This window comes from Fusarium verticillioides, chromosome 1 (genome assembly GCF_000149555.1).
Source record: "Fusarium verticillioides 7600 chromosome 1, whole genome shotgun sequence".
NCBI classification, from domain to species: domain Eukaryota; kingdom Fungi; phylum Ascomycota; class Sordariomycetes; order Hypocreales; family Nectriaceae; genus Fusarium; species Fusarium verticillioides.
Genome location: NC_031675.1, coordinates 1,909,220 through 1,930,660, shown reverse-complemented (window position 1 = coordinate 1,930,660; position 21,441 = coordinate 1,909,220). Strand labels below are relative to the sequence as shown.

Genomic DNA, 21,441 nt, shown 5'->3' with positions numbered 1-21,441 from the left:
ACCGGGATCCAATGCGTCAGTTAACTGAATACCTAGCGAGGCTTGGGGGGCCAAAGAACGGTGCTGGCTAGCAGTGTAAATGGATGTCAATGTCAACGTTCATTACCACCCAAGGTTACATTTCTCCTCTTTCCAAGCTCATCAATTGCTTTGTTACATGTAGTTTCTGGATGTCCTGATTGATGTCAGGCGGTAGCTTTTGGAGCTTTCCCCGAGTCTACTAACCCAGCCTGCCAACCCCAAGGTAGTATGGAGGTAAATTGGAGGGGGTTGGAGTTGACTGAGACAACATGTCGCCACCCATAAGTACCTACCCTACCACTCAAGGAAAGTGAGGTGTTTGAAGCCCGTCTACAGAGTAGATAAGGTAGTCGGTATACTGTCGCAGTCAAGATGGTATTGTCCGGCGTTATCAAGTATTGTTTTAGCAACTTTCTAATACTAACTTAGCACCTTGCTACGTGAATGAGAATATACGCCAGCACACGACTGGGCTCTCAAGCTTACTACATGTACTGTAGAGCATCAATCATGCTATGGGTCGTCGAAACCTCAAGATTCTAGACCACAATCATCTTTCTGCAGATGCAGTGTGAGCAGCTGATGTAACATGAAGCTTGAGCTGCAGCAAAGAACCAGCCTCGTCCCGCTCTCTACGAATCAAGCTACCACTATTCCCCTGGTGCTGAGGGGCTGTACCACTGCCGCTACTTGCTGACTGGTCCCCATCCATCTATCCTATCTCACTACCTATCCTCATCCTAATCCTTTTCATTGTCTGGCGGTAGACTAGTCTCTCAGTCTCAGCCCTGCTACTGTCGCAAATATAGCAACTGGCTGACCATTTGAGTCAATCATACGCGGCCATTATTATCTCACCACTGCAAGCCTCCTCTTCAAGTACCGCGCCCTACTGACCGGAACTCGGCTGGGGGGGTTGCAGCGCGTGTTGAAGATCCCACTTACCCAACCTTGCCTTTGACGTATTTGAATCCTTGAAAACAATCCATCCATTCCTGTCTCTGACCGTTGGATACACCATCAATTAATTCACTACGGATACTGGCTTCTTTTTTCCCCCTCTGGTGCAGCCAGCACAAAAGCCCACAGCCAAAACCATCTACAAACAGCAACCGCTGGAAATCTCGGGTGGTAGTGTAACGTAACGTTGCGCGCACTTCAAGGTTGTCTGTCATATGTACCCTTCCTCCTGCAGCTCCTGCAGCTGTAGGCCCTGGACGGATAGCAACATCGAGCTATTGGATTGTATTGGATTGACAGTGCAGTTACCTGCAGCTGTATGTATATCGAAAACAAGCTCGACGCCACCCCATCAAATCAAATCAAATCAGCCTCTGTCGGGGGTTAAATAATTCAACCCCGCCGCCCAACCAACCCAGCTACAGCTACAGCTACAGCTACAGCTACAGCTACAGCCAGGCTAGGGGATCATCACTCACTTACTAACTTACCTTTTTACGAGACGAGGCGGAGCTGGAGGATCATCGCCAGCCTTATTAAACGGGGCCTGGCGCTTAAGATCCTCCGTCCTATTCATATCCACCCAAACTCATCCATCCCTTTATACATACAGTACATAATAAGCACTTATTATCCTCTCACCCAATTCACAATTCTACTCTGTACCTCTCATTTCTCATCGTAAACAAAAACATCGGCGATATGTGGTCCAAGGCCAAGGCTCTCCTGGTCATCGCCGCCTTCGCCCTCGCTCCCGTCGACGCCATATGGCCAGTGCCCAAGAAGATCTCAACGGGAGACAAGGTGCTCTTCATCGATCAAAGCATCGATATCACCTACAATGGAGACTTTGTATGCTGGACACCCCCTGGTTCTGTTTTTGATTCCTGTAACCACTCCGCGCAACTTGATACTGAGACATTGCTTGAAAAACAGATGCCTTACACTTATAACTACCAGCCTGATGCCGGTTCCAAGTTCAACAGCAAGCAGATCGTCCAGGCCGGTGTCTCGCGTGCTCTTCAGGCCATCTTCAACAACAACTTTGTGCCATGGAAGCTTCGTGAACGCAACTCGGATTTTGAGCCCGATCTGCAGAAGAAGCAGTGGGTCAAGTCACTCAAGATTGTCCAAACCGAGGAGGATGACAAGAGCACTTTCAAGCCTCTTGCTGGCGAGGTTGATGAATCGTATTCACTCACACTTTCCGAGAAGGGCGAGGCCTCTATCAAGGCCAAATCATCCACGGGTATCCTGCACGGACTTGAGACATTCTTGCAGCTCTTCTTCAAACACAGCTCTGGCACTTCATGGTACACGCCACACGCGCCTGTCGCCATCCAGGATGCGCCCGAGTATCCCCATCGCGGTATTCTGCTTGACGTTGCCCGTAGTTACTTCGAGGTTGAACACATTAAGCGCACCATCGATGCCATGTCCTGGAGCAAGCTGAATCGCCTTCACCTTCACATAACTGACTCGCAGTCTTGGCCTCTTGAAATTCCTGCTCTGCCCAAGCTGGCAGAGAAGGGAGCATACCGCAAGGGCCTCACCTACTCTCCCGAGGACCTAGCCGGAATCTACGAGTATGGTATCCACCGCGGAGTCGAGGTGATCATGGAGATTGACATGCCCGGCCACATTGGTGTGGTTGAGCTTGCATACAAGGATCTCATCGTCGCATACAACGAGAAGCCATATCAGTGGTGGTGTAAGGAACCGCCCTGTGGTGCGTTTCGAATGAACAGTACCGACGTGTATGACTTCCTCGACACCTTGTTCGAGGATCTTTTCCCTCGCATCTCACCATACAGCGCATACTTCCACGCTGGCGGCGATGAGCTCAACCACAACGACTCCATGCTCGACCCGGGTGTGCGCTCCAACAAGACTGAAGTCCTGGCACCTCTCTTGCAGAAGTTTGTCGACTACACTCACGGCAAGATTCGCGACGCTGGATTGACTCCGTTTGTTTGGGAGGAGATGATTACTGAGTGGAATATGACACTCGGCAAGGATGTCGTGATTCAGTCGTGGCTCGGCAACGGCGCTGTCAAGGCCATGGCTGAGGCTGGTCACAAGGTCATCGACAGTGATTATAACTTCTGGGTGAGTGATGACTCAGTGTTGAGGTGAAAACGTGACATTTGCTGACTGATGACAAAAGTATCTTGATTGTGGTCGTGGACAATGGCTCAACTTTGATAACGGCGAGGCTTTCAAGACCTACTACCCCTTCAACGACTGGTGCGGCCCCACCAAGAGCTGGCGCCTCATCTACTCACACGACCCTCGTGCAGGTCTGTCTGAGGAGGCTGCCAAGCTTGTCCTTGGCGGTGAGGCGGCGGTATGGACAGAAACCATCGACAGCGTCAACCTTGACACTATCGTCTGGCCCCGCGCCGCTGTTATGGGCGAGGTTCTCTGGTCGGGCCGAACCGACGCCTCAGGCCAGAACAGGTCGCAGTATGACGCTGCACCTCGACTGGCTGAGCTGCGCGAGCGCATGGTGGCTCGTGGTGTGAGTGCCTCGCCAATCCAGATGCCGTTCTGCACCCAGGGCAATGCTACCGAGTGCGCACAGTTTGAAGGATAAGGAAGCGGGCGATCTTGTTCATGAATTTCAGTGTACATAGTTTGATGAAACATCAATTAACAGAATCTTGTCGTACACTCACTCTTGCTCAGCAGTCCGCTTGCACTGAATCCCGAAACGGAACCGGAAGGAATGCGGGGCCGAAGTCTCGGCACGGTGAGCGGAGGACGTCGGCTCCGAGAGAAGAGTTTACGGGGCACGAAGTTGAAGATCAAGTCGGACCGGACGCGATTGTTATTCCGCATAATCCGCTCTTGACTTATCGGTTCACCGCGGGCACCGTATGGGTTGCATACTGACATCTCGAGGCATCCAGGCATCTACTCCGTACGCTAAGTCTTGATCGTCACTAGACTCGTTACACACCTCGGCATGTGAAGGAATCCGGGGATGAGTAGGGGAATAGATGATTGGCTGAGCAAAGACAGCCAATGGCCTGGCATGTATGATGGGTTAGCAGCCACACTCGTGAGCGTTCATTCGCTGGACCAGTTCTCTTTGTGCTGGACTAAACATCGGACTTGGGCTGGTGTTTCGTGAGTTGAGGTTGAATGCGGATGTGGATGTGGATGCGGATATGGGCTTGTGCTCTGTAGATCAGGGTGCCGAATCGGGTATCCTGATCGTTAAGTTCATCCCCGCTGGTGCTAGAACCGAGAATGGTTTTCCACTCCGACCTCGCGTTTTATTTGGCTTTCAAGAATAAAAGTAATTTTTGAGATGAGATGAGGGTAGAGTTTGCGAAATCTGGGGAAGTTGCTGTACGTAGTAAGTCATTATAGTTCTGGCCTACCAACCTTGACTCTCATCGGTTTGGCTTGCGAGACCCATTCACACCCGAGACGAGGCGAATGAGTCAAGGAAGAACAAACAACTCCCAACGCGTTGAACAGCAATAACTAGAGGAATCCGGTATTTGAAACGCCAATTACCCCGCCATATCATGCAAAGCGAAGGGGAAAAAACCCTCCTCCCCACCATACAGAGGTCATGCATATGAAAATCCCCTCTTCATCACTCACATCGCCTCGGTAGGAAGCCAGGTGTTTCGTCAATACCACCATACCGCTTCAGGGAAGAGATTGTAAAAGTGACGTCTTGTTCTTGCATTTTGCCCATATCAAGTCCTCGGACACGGAGACTCGGTTATCATGGCATTCCCGTTCCTCCAACAGTTGCTGTGCTACGAGACTAGCCTATCCAAGATGCAGAGCATGGACAGGGAATTATATTTATAAGCTTCTAGATCCATAACTAACGACGGTTGAGGCCAGTGGGTTCTGCATCTGTCCATCTAGCCCTCGTCCGTGCTCTTGATGCTCGGATAGATCCAACCACACATGACTAGAAGCGTTACCCACACTCTATAATTGCTTGAACCCCAGGATACTATTTCTACCAGACAAACTTTACCTTGTTGAGTTTGACCTACTACTACTTAGAAACTGGTAGATCTCTTCAATCCTCCTTCACCATGGGTGTTGTGGAAGCTCTTCTGGAGCAAATCTCCGTCAAGACGGCATTCATCGTCCTCTTCATCGCCTATGTAGTCCATTCTATCATCTGCCGCATTGGCGAACACCGAAGAATTAGACGCCTCGGTCGCTATGGACCTCAACTGAAAACATATGCTCCTTGGAGTAAGTCAACCTCTACCCTAGCATATTGAGTCCATTCACATTTACCCCTTCCAGGCCTGGATCTCGTCGTGAGATTCGTCAGATCTACCGTCAAACACAACAACCTGGCTTCCTGGAGAGATGGTATCTTTGGACCCTTGAACTCATGGACGGCTGAGGCTCGTCTTCTTGGTGTCCGGACAATCTTCACCGCCGACCCAGCGAACCTCAAAGCGATATTGGCAACCCAATTCGTCGACTACGGCAAAGGACAGCCCTTCCACGCAGAATGGAAGGACTTTCTCGGCGACAGTATCTTCACTACTGATGGCCCTTCCTGGCATGCTAGTCGACAGCTCATCAGGCCTCAGTTCACAAGGGACCGCGTGAGTGACTTGCATTGCTTCGAGGCCCATATGCAGACTCTTTTCAAGGCCATTGCAAACCGAGGGCCACTTCAAGGCGAGGGCCAGTTTGTCGACATGAACAATACAGATGGAAAGGTCTTGGACATCAGCGATTTATTCTTCCGCTATACTCTCGACGTAGCTACTGAGTTTCTTCTCGGATGGGATGTCAAGTCTCTCACGTGAGCAACCAACACAGTAAATGCTACGATATAGATCATTCACTGACATATACAACTCAGGACACCAAAGCAAGAATTCGCAGAAGCCTTCAACGAAGTCCAGCACATTCAAAACATCATCGCTCGTGTCGGAAAACTGCGCCACATCATCCCCAAGTATCGTTTCTGGCGCGGTCTCAACACGGTCAACCACTTCATCAACTTCTACATTGAACGTGCACTCCGTCTAAGCCCCGAAGAGCTGGCTTCCAAGACAAAGGACGATCACAGCTATACGTTTCTGCATGCACTTGCTGGCTTTACACGAGACCGAACAGTGCTCCGTGATCAGATAATCGCTGTTCTGCTTGCGGGCCGAGATACCACCGCTGCGACACTATCATGGACTCTCTATGAACTTGGCAGATATCCTAATGCTGTAAAAAGGTTGCGTGCTGAGATCATCTCCACTCTTGGGACTGAGCGCACGCCAACATATGAGGATCTCAAGAGTATGAGTTATCTCAAGGCTGTTCTCAACGAGACTCTTCGTCTATACCCGGCTGTTCCTTTCAACGTTCGTCTTGCTCTCAAGGATACAACTCTCCCTCGCGGCGGCGGCCCAGATGGTTCTGAGCCACTCCCCGTTCTGAAGGACTCGCCAGTTGCATATTCCACCCTCGTCATGCAGAGACGTTCGGACCTGTATCCTCCTATCAGCGATACTTTTGCCGATCCTCAGATCTTCAGCCCAGAGAGATGGGCCCACTGGCACCCCAAGCCCCATGATTATATCCCTTTCAACGCCGGTCCTAGAATCTGCATCGGTCAGCAGTTTGCTTTGACTGAGATGAGCTATGTTCTGGTCCGCCTGTTCCAGAAGTTTGATCGTGTGGAGAGTCAGATGAAGGACATTGATGGAGGTGAGCCGCTCCTCAAGGCAGACATTGTCTTGTCACCAGGTCAGGGAGTCAAGGTTGCATTCTGGGAAGCCCAGGATTAGTCTTTTGGTGTTGTTTGAATAATAATTATTGCGTGGGCAATGTACAAATTCGATATGCACGATATGTTCGTACTTGTAATTCTTTTCCCATATCGATTGGCTAATGCGTTCTTGAACTGTCTTAATCTTCAAAATTTGTCTCTATTTCCAGCAACTGATTGCCAAGACAAAGTCTATTTCCTACCAAAGCTGTCTCTTACAGCCTTTCCGAATCTTTCGATGGCCTTGTTCATGTTCTCAGGGGTTGCAGATGCATATGTCGCTCTGAAGAAGAGTCCCGGTGGTGCCTTGTCCTTCTCAGTCAAGAACCACGAGCCCCTGGCGATAAGGACACCATTCTCGATGCAGGAGTTGAAAATCTCTTCTTCGATATCGAGGATGCTTCGCTTTCCTGCTTCAGGATGCTTTGTATGGTCAATATTAATCCACATCTTTGAGAGTCAGTTGACGATTTCCACATGGATTGATGCGGTGCACTTACAAACATGCCAGCGACAGGGGGGGTCCAAGTTGCAAGATCACTAGGTAGATGATCTTCGCAGGCGGCCAGAAGAGCATTGCGCTTCTTTGTATACTCCAGTCGCAAATTCATCAGCCACCGTAGGTAACCCTCGTGTCCCCATGTCTCATCGAGCAACTTGTATAGAATGACCTGGGAGAAGCCGCTGGGCCCCTGGCTTGCAACTTCAGCGTGTCGAATATACCTCTCAACAATTTGTTCCGACGCTGTTATCCAGCCAAGACGAGAACCTGGCACGAGAACCTTTGAGAAGGAGTCCATACGCATGACTCGTCCGTCAACATCGATGCTTAGAAGTGAGGGAATGAGAGACGATACAAACTCCTCGACAGTCTCTGGTGGTGGTACTTCTGGTTGGTCGCGACCCGTGTAGGGTTGCATCTGGAGAAAGTAGTATGGCTCATCTTCGATGATGTATAGATCATGCTTTTGCGCCACGGCATAGACGGCCTTTCGTCTCTCCGTTCCCTGTGTTGCGCCTGTGGGATTCTGTCCTGAAGGAACAGTATACAACACATGAGGCTTCCTCGATCCTCGTTCTTTAGCATCCCAGTTTGACAAGAGCTCATCCATAGCCTCGGGGACGATGCCCTCCTCGTCGATTGCCACGCCGAATGCCTTCACACCAAGAGGGCCAACTGTTTCCAGGGCAGTCGAGAAGCTGAAATCTTCAGTGAGTATTGAATCGCCACGATCCTTGTCACAGAACATGCGCAGCGCCTCTTCTAATGCTCCAGTGCTGCCGATTGTTTGGCAAACTTTCCAGTCTGCATAGGGAGGGTTATACACAATCTCGGTGTGTTCAGTCAAGTATCTCATCATCTGTGGTGATCCCGTGGCTTGGCCGTAGTTGCAAGCGATGGACAAGTCATAAGTGCCTCCGCGATCTCTCACGTCATATTTTCCGATTGTTACAGTCTGACCCGACTCTTCGGTCTCTTTCTCGGAGAACTTTGGTGCGACGGGGACCTTGAAACCGAGTTCAGCGATGGGGAAAACTTCACTGGACGGCAGGCCACCGCCCAGTGAGATAAGGCCAGGTTTTTTCATGTAGCGAGCCGCTTGCTTGAGAGTGCATGGTTCTCGCACTCTACTCTCATGACTCAAGTGGTCTTTAGACATGTGTAAGCTATAATTATGAAATCTGAGGTGTTTTCTTAGTACTTACTATCCCATCGCTTGGACTTGGGTAGTCCGGTAGTCTGTCATTACAATGAGCTTCAGAACAGTGGTCACTCCAGCTCCTCAACTCACCGGTCCTTTGAACATGTCACTATCTGAAGCAGCAGCAACTCCAGCCACGAGCTTTCCCGCTTTCAGCCGTCTCTCCTTGACGGCGTCGATGGCGGAGAGTTGCTGTGAGGTATCATAATGCGCTGGACGGGCAGCCGGGGCAGCCTCGGCGCTTGACAGACATCGCGATGTGGTATGAAGTGAGCGACCATGTCGAACCAATGGCCCGAATCGCGGTCCTCTCACGACTGGGAGCATCATGATAGTATGTAAAGGTATGAGATGTTGTGCACCGTGTAAGTGGAGCTGGCTGAGGGGTTCTTGGAGATTCAAGTAACAGGGGTGGGGGGTTTAAGATTTAGAAAGATGTTGAAGAGAAAAGCTCGCAGCTCGAAACTCATTGAGGACAGAAACAGGAGGTTGTCAAAATACAAAAGGGCGTCTTATTAATCCCCTTCGGAGCCGGGAGATGCACAAAACGTCGCCGGTGCCGGGCTTCTCAGTCTCCGCCCGATCTTAGCCGGCTGTATCCCAGATACCCTACACCGGTGCTCCGGGCTTGGGAGCGGGGTTGTGTCATTGACGCCTCACGAGGTCAGAACTCTTTATTCATTTAGTTGTCTATTACGTACGCCTGGTCTGTGTATTTCACTGTTCTACGTTGCGCGTGACCATGGTCAAGGAGCGGTGGCCACTTATTGCTCGAATAATCACTACGATATCGGCACTTGACCACGCCCTTTGAATTGTCACCTACGCCCAGTTGCCTAGTGTCGTTCCTAGCGGGCTTATCTCACGCCTTCAACCATGGCGAGATAGACTACCCCGGAATGATAAGAGAATGTATCCTCTTTGGGCCTATGTATGGCCAAACTGATCCACCCACGTACAATGCTGCAGCTCTATCATTGCATAGAAAACGATAATGAGATCTTACATACCTAGGAAGGGTGGATGAGTAGACTATCATTCAACAAGATTGCAGAAAACTCCGAAACATTCTAACAAGGCTCAGAAACACGTAGGTGTATCAAATACCCAGTTCACCATTGTCCCAGGCTCTCATCTTTGTATGGTCAACATAATCGCCAGCGGGCTTTACACCAACGTTGCACAATGCAAAGAAAAGCAAGGTATTGTAGGATTGACCCGAATGTTTACCACTCCTTTCTGGGCAGTTAACATACCCTTATCCATCACAATCTTAGACTCAGACGCAGATTCAGGCTCAACTTATTCATCCAGTCGTGACTGAATATGCAGGCATAGAGCACTTGCAACCATAGCCAAACATGTCGCCCAAGATACATGAACCAGCATGATATAGTCGAAACCTGCACCAGTACATTTTCCTACCAGCATGCCGAAAGACACGCACGCTGCAAAGATGAGGGACATGTTAGGATCCCGAAGGCGTCGCCGTTGAAGAAATGAAGCAACCGAACAACCGTAGATGATACAGGCTGTCAGCACTTGCCACTGAGAAAGCCTGATCAGCGATTCGGAGCGCGCTGTCTGCGGCCAGGCCTTACACCAACCAAGACGTCAGTTTCTATCTCCCGAAAGCAATATGTGCAGCAGACCCAAACCTCCCATGAGATTGCCAAAGCAATCATGAACTCAGTCAAACTCACCGTGTCTGGTAAATGAGTGGTTGGGCGCATTTGGTACATGAACTCTGACATGACCCAAGCGCTTCCACCTGCTGGTAGAAGCTCAACCACATCGGCAACAAATGGGATGGGCGACACATGGCGGACAGAGCCTTTTTCAGACGATTGAGACTTTCCATTTGGATAAATAGTCATGAGAAGCGAAGAAGTCCCGCACGAAGGGAAGTGTGTTGCGAAGATGGTAAATCAGTCTCAAGCCAAACAACTTTGCTCTCTTCCCCAGACGTTAAATCATTGGGTCCATTGTACTCTTATAAGTAGTCCTTCTCAGACCAAAGAGCATGCTGGGCATCATTAGCTAGACAGCAACACAATAAGCGGGCCTCAATCAACCTGGTATAGTCGATATAACGATCTGCCATCCGGCAATGCGGAGAGAATTTCCATGCATCGTTATGAGACAGCATGGGATGGACCAACTGCACTCTGGACACAGCCATGATTCCCAAGATTTTCCTTGGTTTGATGCCTCCATGCCTAATGATTGTGCCGATGTTGGGTTGAAATGGTTGTAAGGCATACTCAGCTCAGAAGATGTGAGATAACGTCAGCCAATCGTTTGAGCCTCATATGGTTCGCCCGCCCAATACTCAACCACAAACCGACTGCTTTGCCTCGTACGTGGGCCAACTCAATAGGCTCATATTACGTCGCGTGTGAGGAAAGTACGAAAAGCGGCCAATTTGGGACAATTCCAAATGAATGCCTCACATCTAAGACTTGATGCCGAGCCTATCATCCCAGGATGCAGCTTTCCTGAGGCGAACCGACGAACATGATTTGGCTGACTGCTGCATTCACCACTAACATCCGTTGCTTCGTACCAGTGGCGAGGATCCGACACTGGCTAGCTTCGGGCTTTGCGTTGGGCGTCCATGAATATAAGAACTTTGATACGGCCAGAATCTCAAATCAACGGCATTGTTCCTTGGTCTGATTTCATCGTCTGTCTCGAGTAAACGTTATCACTCCAATTTCAAAGTAGTTTTGGGCTGCTCCCTCCCTCCCTCTCCGTTCAGCCCAATCCACTCCTTGCCATGATCAACATGCCTAACATAGCAGGTAGTTTCATATGGCGAATTGTACGCCATGTCGCAATCATCTTACCCGCGGGGACTCTCCTTGGTGCTGGCGTTGCCCTGGGGCTACCCCCGCACCCTCACTTGGATGCTGCGTAAGTTTGTATGCGCTCGCCAAAGCTTTTATCCTGATCATGTCTAGAATCTTCTCGTTGCTAGCCGTGTCTGCTGTGGTTTCTTTTCTCCTGCACGGACCGGCCTTTCAGCAGTAGGCGCCTCGGACTGGGAATCGGAAGAGAAGCTGACAACTGCGTCACAGAGCCCGTCTCGGCACTATCGCTGGTCTCGTTGCACTTAGCTGCATCATTTCTCAGTCACATTGCTTCACGCAATCCCCAAAGCCAAGAACCGAGATCTTGGTCGGACTTCGAGATTATATACTGAAGATGGCCGTAGTCACATCTGTGATAGCCATGAGATTGACGGCGATGCCCAGAAACAGACAAGAAACTGCGGATATAATTGAGGAGGGAGAGCACATCTCACCCAATGGCATTGAGCGATACAGATCTCTGCGCAATCTAAGCACAAAACTGTCCTGGGACTTGGCTTCCACCGCAAGTCATGCGGGGCTGCTCTCCAGCATAGGCTCACTGGATTTCAAGTTTATGTCTGGACCCAAATCCCATGATTCGGACTGTTCAACTGGTAAAGACTCGGACATTACACTGTCATCTGATATGCAAGGCGAGCCGACCCGGACGATAGATATCATTGAATGGACCACTGCCATAGGCTCTGCCACACACGAAACCAAAGGGCCTCTTCTCAACGCAGACAGTACTGCAGAAGGATACGGCGTAATGTGTTGAGGCAGGAGAAGATCGTGTCAGCGGAGCTGTGCCTGTTTGAACATTGCGAAGAGAACCGGATTTATAATGCCTAAAGGACCGTGGATATTACCTCTCAGGACAGGACCTTGCCCGGAACAAGGACCACGAGGGCACTCGTCACTGAAAACCCATTGACTTTTGAGCGTTGTGTTTGCTGGACCGATGTTTCACCTCTTCAAAAGCGAGCGTCAATCTTTGTTTTCTTGATTCAACTTATTAAACCCCTTCTGACCGTGGCTGGCTCAAGGATATGTGCTTAGGATTAACCAAGGACTGCTTGGCAAAGGATCGCTAGCCCAGGCGCTGAATGTACCCGTGGACCATGGCTGTAAACTTTGCTCAAGGCGAGACAGATTTGCTGGACGGTAGAGTCAGATGCGATGCGTGTGTTTTATTCATTGTGTCGTTGGCTCAATGAGTATAGATGTATATATACCCTTGGTAGTAGATGATAGGGGCTTATAGCAAGACAATATGAGGAAAGGAAATAAACGTTGCTGAATTTGTTGCTATTTGGGTACCCCGCCTTCGGCAATGAGGAGGATCTGATATTGTTTTAATCATGCCCAGTGAGAGAAACGTCGTGTGTGGTAGTGAATATAAAGGTAGCAGTTCAGTATCGTTCAGGGGTGACCACGAACGGAAGGACGAAAAGAGCAAGACGCATACTTACATAAGCCAGAAACCACCAATCAGACACTTTTATGACAACATCACCAGGAGCTCATCCGCGACGACAGTGACAACCCACTATCATCTTCAATACCATCATACCTGAACAATATCATAAGTCAATGGCACGAGGAGCCATTCCTAGAACCAGTTAGCGCGCAGGGTCATGTTTGAGTCTCCGCTGCAGCGAAATCCTCCCAATCGAAGCGCTGGTCCCCCAAAAGCACCGCGCATCTACAACTGCTGGACCCTTAGCTGAGGAGCTAAGTTGCCGCCATGTATTGGCCCATTGGAACACCACGCATCCATGCTACCAGCAGCAGTCGAGCTCCAGCCTTTAAGCTTGTCGTTTCTCATGATGGTCTTACAGGCCCCTCCGATTCCAGTTTAACGCCATCGCCTGGTCCTCCAACTTCTCAATCTCAAGGTCACACCATTGATGACCTCGACTCTCAACCCCCACCGACCCCGATAACACCAGGAATCCGACCTGTCGAGCACGATGACTATACATCAAGTAGACCGCCGCAAGCTTCTGGAAGTACCGAAACAGAAGGAATTCCTGTTAAAGATCCCATACTGGCGTTGCGAGTTTCACGTTCCGGAAATCTGTTTGCTGTTATCACAACAACTTCCATTACAGTCTGGCAGACCAAAGTAAGACCTGCAAGACACGTTTGGCCCATTCGCCCTTCATGCTGACCGAAATAGCCTGCTGTTATCCTAGCTGTGGTTATTCGATCAGATTATTCCCTGGAAACATACGGCAGAAATGTCGACCTGTTACTGAGACCTGACGCTGCCATCCTCGTTATACATACAGACCAGGGCTATCTCATCACTTACTCCTTGGCTACTGATCCCGACTCGCGCGTATACAAACCTCATTTCGCGAATTACAGCAATGTTCAGCGAAGGAGACAGAGCCTCATCGGAAGCCTCACCGGCCTACCACCAGAGCAAATATTATGGGGCGCTGGCGAAGGCCCAGGGGTTCGCGACCTCAGTGTTCGCTTTAGAATGGTGATTAAGGTCGATGCCGGAATTGAGAGCGCACTCGCTCTTGACGACGAGCTGATAGTTGCAACAAGGAAGCCCGCGGCTGTGCAATGTATCCGCTGGACACCGGACAGTACGGGCTCACAGACGAGAACCGAGATAATTAGTCGAATGGGATGGGTCGAGAAGAAGGCAAGCATCGTTGAGATGACACATGATCGTCCAATGAACCTCTTGACATGGATTACGAGCAGCGGACGAGCATATGCGGTCCAGCGCTACAATCATCGAGCAGAGAGCAGCCAGGTCGACGACGCGGATGCTAAGCGACTCTTCAAAGGCCACTGTTTCCATGTTCCACAAGGCGAACACGATCACGCCACTGCAGCGGTTATAAATGCAAGATTTTCTCTCATCGCCATTGGTTGCTGCGACGGGACAGTACAGGTATACTCCGTCCGTGACTATGCAGGCAACATCCCTCATTCACATACCCATCAAGTCCCTGTGTCAACGGCATCTTCAGGAGCATTCACCAGTCTGAGTTACTCACCCGATGGTTACTGCCTTTTCGCGGGGTTTCAAAAAGGTTGGTCTACCTGGAGTATGTTTGGTAAGATTGGAAGTCATAGTTTTGGATCTGAAGAGACAACCTCACGCGCCAATGGAGAAGAATGGTTAACTGGACTTTCCGGGGCTACTTGGGTAGGGGGCGGCTCCGAAATCCTGATGACAGGACGCAAGCATGAAGCTATATGGTCCCTGGAGATGGCCAAGAATGCCGTTACCGGGTGTTACAATGAGGCAAATGTCTTCCGGACCGTGCTGCAGACTCCTTCAAGTGTGATGATCTACAGAGGCTATGATGTTCCAGATCTTACCAGCATCTCGGCAGAGCCATTCCTATGGCATACGGCAAAGGTTCCTCCCACATATCTCTTGAACCAATGGCCGATACGGCAGACTGTCATCTCTCCCGATGGCCGCTACGTAGCTGTGGCTGGCCGACGGGGACTCGCCCATTACAGCGTCAATAGCGGCCGCTGGAAGACATTCGCCAACGAGGTTATGGAGAATGAGTTCCAGGTCAGAGGCGGCATGTGCTGGCATCAACACATTCTTGTTGCTGCAGTAGAAGCCAACAGAAGGTTCGAACTACGACTGTTCTCGCGCGAGACAGCCCTCGATTCGGCCCAGATACTGCATACTCAGACAATCCCAGCCCCTGTGGTCCTTGTGACCACCTCTGGCGAGGACTCGCTCCTTGTCTACACCTACGAAAACTTACTGTATCATTTTATTTTTACCCCACATGGCGGCTCTATACGACTCATACAAGTAGGCCAGATTGCGTTTCATGGCATTGTCAGATCTCCAGCTCGAGTGAGGGGACTGAGCTGGATATTACCCGATACGCAGTTGACAGACGGCGACCCTTCTCAGGATGTTGCCGTTGCCTCGGTGATATTTCTTGTCGACGGAAAGCTTGTACTACTCCGGCCGTCCTTAAACGACGAGGGCCAGCTGAAATATGACATGCGTGTCATCGCACAAAACGTGGAGTACCACGCCAGTGTCCGGGATCAGCCATTGCGAAACCTGAACCGACAGCTCGAAGACAACCCCTTACGGGACGGACCGCCAGCACTAAAAGACTCTCTGTGGGTATTTGACGGAATGGAGCTCAAGGCCTGGCCAGACATCAGCCAAGTTCTAGATGCGGCTGGCGACAATGGCAAGGAACCGCCATCTCCAGTCTCTATTCCCGTCGACTTCTACCCCCTATCAGTCCTTTTGGAAAAGGGCATCGTGTTGGGAGTTGAATCGGATCTTGTCCAGCGTCGCGATGTGAACTTCTCGTACTTTCATTTCGCTATCAGGGTATGTTTTCAAGCGTCCTATTGTAATATGCTAGCTGACAATGACCAGACACATCTCATACTTCCAGACCTACTGCGGTTTTATCTAAGGCAAAGCAGATCAGTTGAAGCCTCGAACCTGGCCCACCAGTACAAAGAGCTTGAGTATTTTGCGCATGGGCTTGAGATATTGTTACATCGTGTGTTAGATGAGGAAGTTGATACATCTCCGAAGCCTGTTGATGCCGTGCTACCTCGCGTTCTATCACTTTTATCCTCATTCAAGGAGTATCTTGATATTGTGCTGCAGTGCACACGCAAGACCGAAGTTCGGCAATGGAAAACATTGTTTGCATACCTCCCGCAGGCACAAGAACTCTTTGAAGAGTCGTTGCAAAGAGGTTCATTGAAGACAGCAGGTGGGTACTTAATTATATTACATACACTGGACGAACTGGGGTCATCAACCGAACAGTCGGTGCGACTTCTGTCTCGCGCCATGAGGGAAGGCGATTGGGAATTGTGTAAAGAACTTGCACGGTTCCTGGCAGCTATGGATGAAACTGGTGAAACGTTGCAAGAAGCCATGAGGATGGTGGAGGTGTCACTTAAGCAAGAATCGGGACAAGACAGTATTGGAAGTCGACTCCAGATTCCGTCATCGCGCGTAACAAATGGAGGAGGGAGTGGCTTGACCAGCGGCGACGAGGACGGGGCCTCGGAATCAGATAGACGGTCTGGTAGCGATGGAGGTAGTGTCGCTTCGACGATCAGTGCCACCTAAAGAGTTAAAAAGGGCTTGGATCGACTGTTCATGTCGGGAACATGTTTTGATAGCCCTTGGAGTTTGAGATTGGGACTGGTGGGCATCATGCGGTAATAGGAGTACCATTGTTTTATTATCTTGGAAGAGGTCAAAACCAATACGGCTAATTGACTAAAGGGAGTGATGCTGCAGCCGAACCATTTAGTTCATCATAAATACCGATGAGGTTTTTATTGTTAATTGACTAATGACTGTACCAACAGGGCTTATTTCGACGCATCGTCAAGTCGTGGGTGTCTCTATGGTGTTGAGATGAGGCTCAAATTCGGGACATGTACCCCGCCAGGTCACGTTACCCTACCTATCTCCTGGTGGCCCATCCCGTTCCAGCTCGACCGCAGACGGGGACGCAACGCAGAGACAGGATGCAGAGACGGCTTTTGCAACCCCACCATCGAGAGGCCGAAACCAGAGCAAACCAGACCAAAGCATACCTAGACTACCCAGGTACCAACGACCAGGCCAGGGATTAACGAAACACGATATTTACGATACCATAACGATACGACCTCGACGACAATACATTCTCCAACGCACCCCTGATATTACCCACTGCGCACCTGTCAACAACCAAGCCAGCGACTTCACAAAGCTGGGACATGGTCGCTCGTTGTTGAGCTACCTTGGTCAATAGCTTCCCTATATTTCTTTTGCGCCCAGCATGATGGATGACTACGTGAGCGAGTCGGATAGCGACTATACAAGTTATTGGCGAGACTGGGTGAGTGCATCCAGCAATTGTCAAACCGTGGAGGCAACACGCTCTTGTTATCGCTGTCCGCCATCGCCACATTGTTGTTGAACGGATAGCGGCCATACAGAGGCTTGGGGTCACGGGGCTCTCTTGTTATCATCTTGGAATTTCATGGGCTAATCACGGATCCTTGCAGTTCATCTCATCGAGGGGTAACGAGTACTTTTGCGAAATCGACGAGGACTACCTTACGGATAGGTTCAACTTGACAGGCCTTAATACTGAAGTCCAGTACTATCAGTATGCGCTAGATCTCGTCACCGATGTCTTTGATCTCGAGTGCGACGATGAGATGCGCGAGGCCATCGAGAAGTCTGCGAGGCACCTTTATGGTCTTGTGCACGCCCGTTACATCGTTACAACAAGAGGGCTTACAAAAATGGTGCGTGCGTCTTGGCTAGATATATGGTACCACTCCGCTGACATACGAGAAAGCTTGACAAGTATAAGAAGGCCGAGTTTGGGAAATGCCCTCGTGTCATGTGCCACTCCCATCCCCTCCTCCCCATGGGCCTCTCTGATGTGCCCAACATGAAACCCGTTAAGCTATACTGCGCTCGCTGCGAGGATATCTACAACCCTAAGTCCTCAAGACACGCCGCTATCGACGGCGCCTACTTCGGCACATCTTTCCACAACATCCTTTTCCAGGTGTATCCCGCCCTCATCCCAACCAAGAGCGTGGAACGCTACGTTCCTCGCGTGTACGGATTCAAAGTGCATGCTTCGGCTGCTTTGATTCGCTGGCAGAGCGCCAAGCGCGACGAAATGCGCCGTCGGCTTCGCAAGCTTGAGATCGACACTGGCTTCCGTGATGAGATGGAGGACGAAGAAGAAGACGACGAGGAGCTTGAATTCGAAGGTATAGATGGCCGTATGGCTGTTGTGGAAGGCCTTTAGAGGGCTCTTGTCTCAAATCCTGAGGAGAGCGCTAGGATAGGTACTGGTAATAGAATCAGAGTCATACTGACTGGCACCAAAGACGATCCACACCAATTCGCTCAAATGGACATGAATAAAGCTCCCCTGGAAACATTCCTCGTATTCTAGCACTTATTTGGGGTTGTTGAGTGGACACGAATCTGCTTCTGCGAATGCATTCACCGTCTCTCGGAGGCAACAAGAGCAGTTCTATTGTTTCTGCGGCTGTTGGTCAGGTTCTGGATTGGCGTTTGGCGGCAAGTCATATGGGTTGGATTGGGCTGGTATAAACAACGAAGGAGTGCGAAATGTTTTGTTTTTGTCTTGAATTATAGCTGTTCTACAAAGAAGCGTTCTTTTCCCCCCTGTCAATGCATTTGGACGTGAACCTTACTGATCGCCCACCGACTATGAACCCTTGCTCTGATTTGACAAGCAATTATTCTAGTATCTCACCGATAGTCGCGTTGGCTGAGGTTGGTACCATATCAATCGGTCATCTCGTTGTTCGTGTCATGTCGTGTCAAAAAATCAAGTGGTCATCTGCCCGCAAGCTGTTCGCTTTCCATTCATTACAAACAAAAATTCAATCCTGACCAACATCCAGAGGTGTCACCTTTTCCCTGGAACCTGAATATACCATCCATCTGAATTACATACATGTACACGTGCCAGCACTGCATGTCTTGCTGTAAAGCACAATCTTCCTTAGATTGCGATATTCCGCGGTTCTAGACACGGTTCTCAGCATAATGAGCGTCACCATACCGGTTTTCATTGAACCGCTCATCAGGGAACCTGTTTTCTAGTCGATCAGAATCATCCATCCTCTGTAGCTCCACGTCTTGGAAGTTTTGGCTGGGCCTAGGCTCTTGGTCTGTGTTTTGGCGAACATTCCGTTGAGCGAGCGCAGATGTCATGGGTGGGTATGACGTATCTCCAGAATGGCCCACGTCGCGTCGAGGAGAATAGACGCCGAGCTCCTCGTCTGTACCAGCATAGCCTTGTCGCCCAACACCTGCCCAGAACGCACGTTCATCACTTCGAGGACCCCATGCCCAGCCAGCACCAGCACGAATGGGCAAGTGATAATACCGGAACGCAAAAATGGCGGCAACAAGACCCATCAAGTAGCCGAAGAGAATATCAAAGCCGTGGTGGCGGCGGTCGTGCCAGCGCGAACCAGCAATGAAGATTGAGACACCAAAGGGGAGAAGGCCAAGAGCAAGGAGGTAAATCGGGGGCGCAGCAGCTTGGCGACGCAGAGATTGGACCTTGGCATTATCTTGTCCTGCGCGTTCCTTTGTGGGAACAGAAGAAAATGATCCATCTGGGGCGCGGGCGCGCGAGGGCTCGTAGGGATCGACGACAGAGCCGGTATGGATTCGAGAGGGAAACGCCGCATGGCTGGCTGCTCCTGCCACAGCAGCAGCAGAGGGCATCACGAAGGGAATAGTAACCGCGAACTTGCTGGCCATGAAGAGCGAGGCGTAGATGAGGCCACCGGCGGCAGACGACGAGTGGCCGCTAGGGTATGAGCGGAAACCGTCGTCAATCTTGTACTTGTCGGTTTGTTGGCAGATATCAGCCGAGACAAGCTGTCCTGTCATGCTCTGCCACTTGAAACCACCAACGACATACTTGTCGATGTTTTTCCAATCGGGGTCGCAGCGGGCAAGGAGATCCGGTCGAGGCTTGCCAAACAGATTCTTCATAGAGCTCGTGAAGAACCATGACAGCGTGAGAGATAGGACGAGGCCGAGGACACCAACATGAAGCTCCCAGAGCTTGCGCTGCCAGATAAGAGTCTTTGGGGTACCCTTAGGTACAGTCGGGCCAGGAACGAATATTAGGGAGACAACGGCGACAATGACGAACGGAACGCCAATGGCGAGGATGAACAAGAGGTAAGCGGGGACGAGTTCATGTTCGGCGAATGGATATCTTTGAACGACGTTAGCATTTTAGACAAATATCAAGAGATGGAGACATCCTACGTACGAGATATTAGGGTCAACAAGTGAGAATGGTCGTTTCGCAGGCGCAACTCTATCGAGCCAACCTCCGATACCAACAAAGACAAAGCAAATAATCCAGTCGAAGAGGTAGGACAAGATCAGTCGAATGGGGAAGCGACGGCCTCGCAAACCACCAGATAATGTTCCTAAACCCGAGTCGCCCATCTTGTAATATGAATGCATATTCGATCAAGAGAGGGGAGGAGAAGATCGAGTGCCGAACGGGGGGGGGAGAGTTATTTGAGGTTTGGGGCTTGTCGTCACACACTCAATTGAGCCCCCGTTTCCGCTTCTGCGTGCACTTGAGAGCCAGACAGTTTACGCCTCCGTCTGCGTTGGGGTCTGGGGAGGGCGTGTGGGCTTTGTAGAGAGAGGTGTGTGTATGAGAGAGAATGAAAAGAACGGCGAAGCGGCTAGTCCAAAGGAGGTGGGCTTAGGAGGAACAGCAGTTTTGGCATGCGACAATAAGTCTGGGGTTTCTCAATGACTTGGGCAAGAAATGAAGGGATAATGGTTATGGTTATGGGTATTGGGTGTTGGGTATTGGCTTGAAGTCTGGGGTATGAAGCACCGGAGGATATTTTCAGTCGCCAAACCAATCTCACTCGCCGGTCGCTCTTACTGGTATGTCTTCGTTAATTGTTAATCTTGTGCTTGATATCGATGTCAGATGGAATTCTTCTGTTTGTTTGGACTGGCAGCGTTGGACTGATCTGCGGACGATTTTACTAGAAAATGGTCCTTTGGAAACTGATGTAAGAAATGAATGGGGCTGACGGCTTCGGTAATTGGAGGTTACGTGTACTGCGGCACTCCTAGCCTTGGGCCCTATGTACCAGCTGGAGTCTGGGCAGGGGGCCAAGACTAGGTAAAGTACCTACAATTCCTAGGAGAATTGTCTTTGAATTGGGGGGGCCGAAAATCTCCTTGCGGGATCATGTACCGCTCGCAGGGCCAGTGTTGCAAGGCTTATTTTCTAAAGAGCCTTCCAGTACTAGCTCAAATCATAAAAGATTTTCACTTTGAGACTATTCTGATGGTGTTTGAGCTTGCGCGCGCCTGTTTTTTCTAAAGCACAGCTGCCACTAGAACGAGGCTATGACGAACCCCCTGTAGCACTAGTGGCGTGTGGGAGCCTCATTGGGGAAATGCTCGCGTGGTCCCGCTTATGATCCATTTCTCTCGGGGGTCTGCGCATCGATGGCTACCTATTTTTCAACTCGCATCGGGACACGAGGGGTACGAGGAGCCCGAGGAAGGGTTGTTTTTTGTTTAATTTTACGGATA

General features: G+C 50.3%; 8 protein-coding genes across 8 annotated transcripts; 5 read left to right on the top strand and 3 right to left on the bottom strand.

The window, feature by feature from the left end:
- Positions 1–1,683: 1,683 nt before the first annotated feature.
- Positions 1,684–3,577, top strand: FVEG_01414 (beta-N-acetylhexosaminidase; the record flags this gene model as incomplete). The annotated part of the gene is made up of 3 exons (XM_018888366.1): positions 1,684–1,833; positions 1,918–3,090; positions 3,149–3,577. 3 exons carry the CDS (start codon positions 1,684–1,686, stop codon positions 3,575–3,577), a joined length of 1,752 nt encoding a protein of 583 aa, XP_018744263.1.
- Positions 3,578–5,051: 1,474 nt separating this feature from the next.
- Positions 5,052–6,767, top strand: FVEG_01415 (hypothetical protein; the record flags this gene model as incomplete). Its single annotated transcript, XM_018888367.1, has 3 exons — positions 5,052–5,217; positions 5,272–5,785; positions 5,846–6,767. The coding sequence occupies 3 exons, from the start codon at positions 5,052–5,054 to the stop codon at positions 6,765–6,767; spliced, it is 1,602 nt and encodes a 533-aa protein (XP_018744264.1).
- FVEG_01416 (aromatic amino acid aminotransferase I) lies at positions 6,742–9,154 on the bottom strand. Its single transcript, XM_018888368.1, has 4 exons — positions 8,542–9,154; positions 8,456–8,489; positions 7,249–8,399; positions 6,742–7,198 (listed from the first exon to the last, which is right to left on the bottom strand). Exons 1-4 carry the CDS (start codon positions 8,779–8,781, stop codon positions 6,941–6,943), a joined length of 1,683 nt encoding a protein of 560 aa, XP_018744265.1. The 5' UTR covers positions 8,782–9,154; the 3' UTR covers positions 6,742–6,940.
- Positions 9,155–9,530: 376 nt separating this feature from the next.
- On the bottom strand, positions 9,531–10,408 carry FVEG_14833 (hypothetical protein). Its single transcript, XM_018903846.1, has 2 exons — positions 10,155–10,408; positions 9,531–10,047 (listed from the first exon to the last, which is right to left on the bottom strand). The coding sequence occupies exons 1-2, from the start codon at positions 10,326–10,328 to the stop codon at positions 9,754–9,756; spliced, it is 468 nt and encodes a 155-aa protein (XP_018744266.1). The 5' UTR covers positions 10,329–10,408; the 3' UTR covers positions 9,531–9,753.
- An 831-nt stretch (positions 10,409–11,239) lies between these two features.
- Positions 11,240–12,084, top strand: FVEG_14834 (hypothetical protein; the record flags this gene model as incomplete). The annotated part of the gene is made up of 3 exons (XM_018903847.1): positions 11,240–11,367; positions 11,415–11,480; positions 11,532–12,084. 3 exons carry the CDS (start codon positions 11,240–11,242, stop codon positions 12,082–12,084), a joined length of 747 nt encoding a protein of 248 aa, XP_018744267.1.
- A 778-nt stretch (positions 12,085–12,862) lies between these two features.
- FVEG_01417 (hypothetical protein) lies at positions 12,863–16,419 on the top strand (the record flags this gene model as incomplete). Its single annotated transcript, XM_018888369.1, has 3 exons — positions 12,863–13,434; positions 13,489–15,657; positions 15,706–16,419. The coding sequence occupies exons 1-3, from the start codon at positions 13,054–13,056 to the stop codon at positions 16,417–16,419; spliced, it is 3,264 nt and encodes a 1,087-aa protein (XP_018744268.1). The 5' UTR covers positions 12,863–13,053.
- Positions 16,420–17,122: 703 nt separating this feature from the next.
- Positions 17,123–18,115, top strand: FVEG_01418 (casein kinase II subunit beta-2; the record flags this gene model as incomplete). The annotated part of the gene is made up of 3 exons (XM_018888370.1): positions 17,123–17,182; positions 17,352–17,597; positions 17,651–18,115. 3 exons carry the CDS (start codon positions 17,123–17,125, stop codon positions 18,113–18,115), a joined length of 771 nt encoding a protein of 256 aa, XP_018744269.1.
- A 262-nt stretch (positions 18,116–18,377) lies between these two features.
- Positions 18,378–21,190, bottom strand: FVEG_01419 (hypothetical protein). The gene is made up of 2 exons (XM_018888371.1): positions 20,138–21,190; positions 18,378–20,080 (listed from the first exon to the last, which is right to left on the bottom strand). Exons 1-2 carry the CDS (start codon positions 20,335–20,337, stop codon positions 18,868–18,870), a joined length of 1,413 nt encoding a protein of 470 aa, XP_018744270.1. The 5' UTR covers positions 20,338–21,190; the 3' UTR covers positions 18,378–18,867.
- Positions 21,191–21,441: the final 251 nt, after the last annotated feature.

Coding starts and splice junctions, on each gene's coding strand:
- FVEG_01416 (XM_018888368.1), bottom strand. CDS start 8,781: ATGATGCTCCCAGTCGTGAGAGGACCGCGATTCGGGCCATTGGTTCGA. Junction 8,490..8,541: donor GTGACATGTTCAAAGGACCG/GTGAGTTGAGGA, acceptor TTGTAATGACAG/ACTACCGGACTACCCAAGTC. Junction 7,199..7,248: donor CCCCTGTCGCTGGCATGTTT/GTAAGTGCACCG, acceptor TGACTCTCAAAG/ATGTGGATTAATATTGACCA.
- FVEG_14833 (XM_018903846.1), bottom strand. CDS start 10,328: ATGACTATTTATCCAAATGGAAAGTCTCAATCGTCTGAAAAAGGCTCT. Junction 10,048..10,154: donor CCACTCATTTACCAGACACG/GTGAGTTTGACT, acceptor GGTTGGTGTAAG/GCCTGGCCGCAGACAGCGCG.
- FVEG_01419 (XM_018888371.1), bottom strand. CDS start 20,337: ATGCATTCATATTACAAGATGGGCGACTCGGGTTTAGGAACATTATCT. Junction 20,081..20,137: donor CTTGTTGACCCTAATATCTC/GTACGTAGGATG, acceptor CGTCGTTCAAAG/ATATCCATTCGCCGAACATG.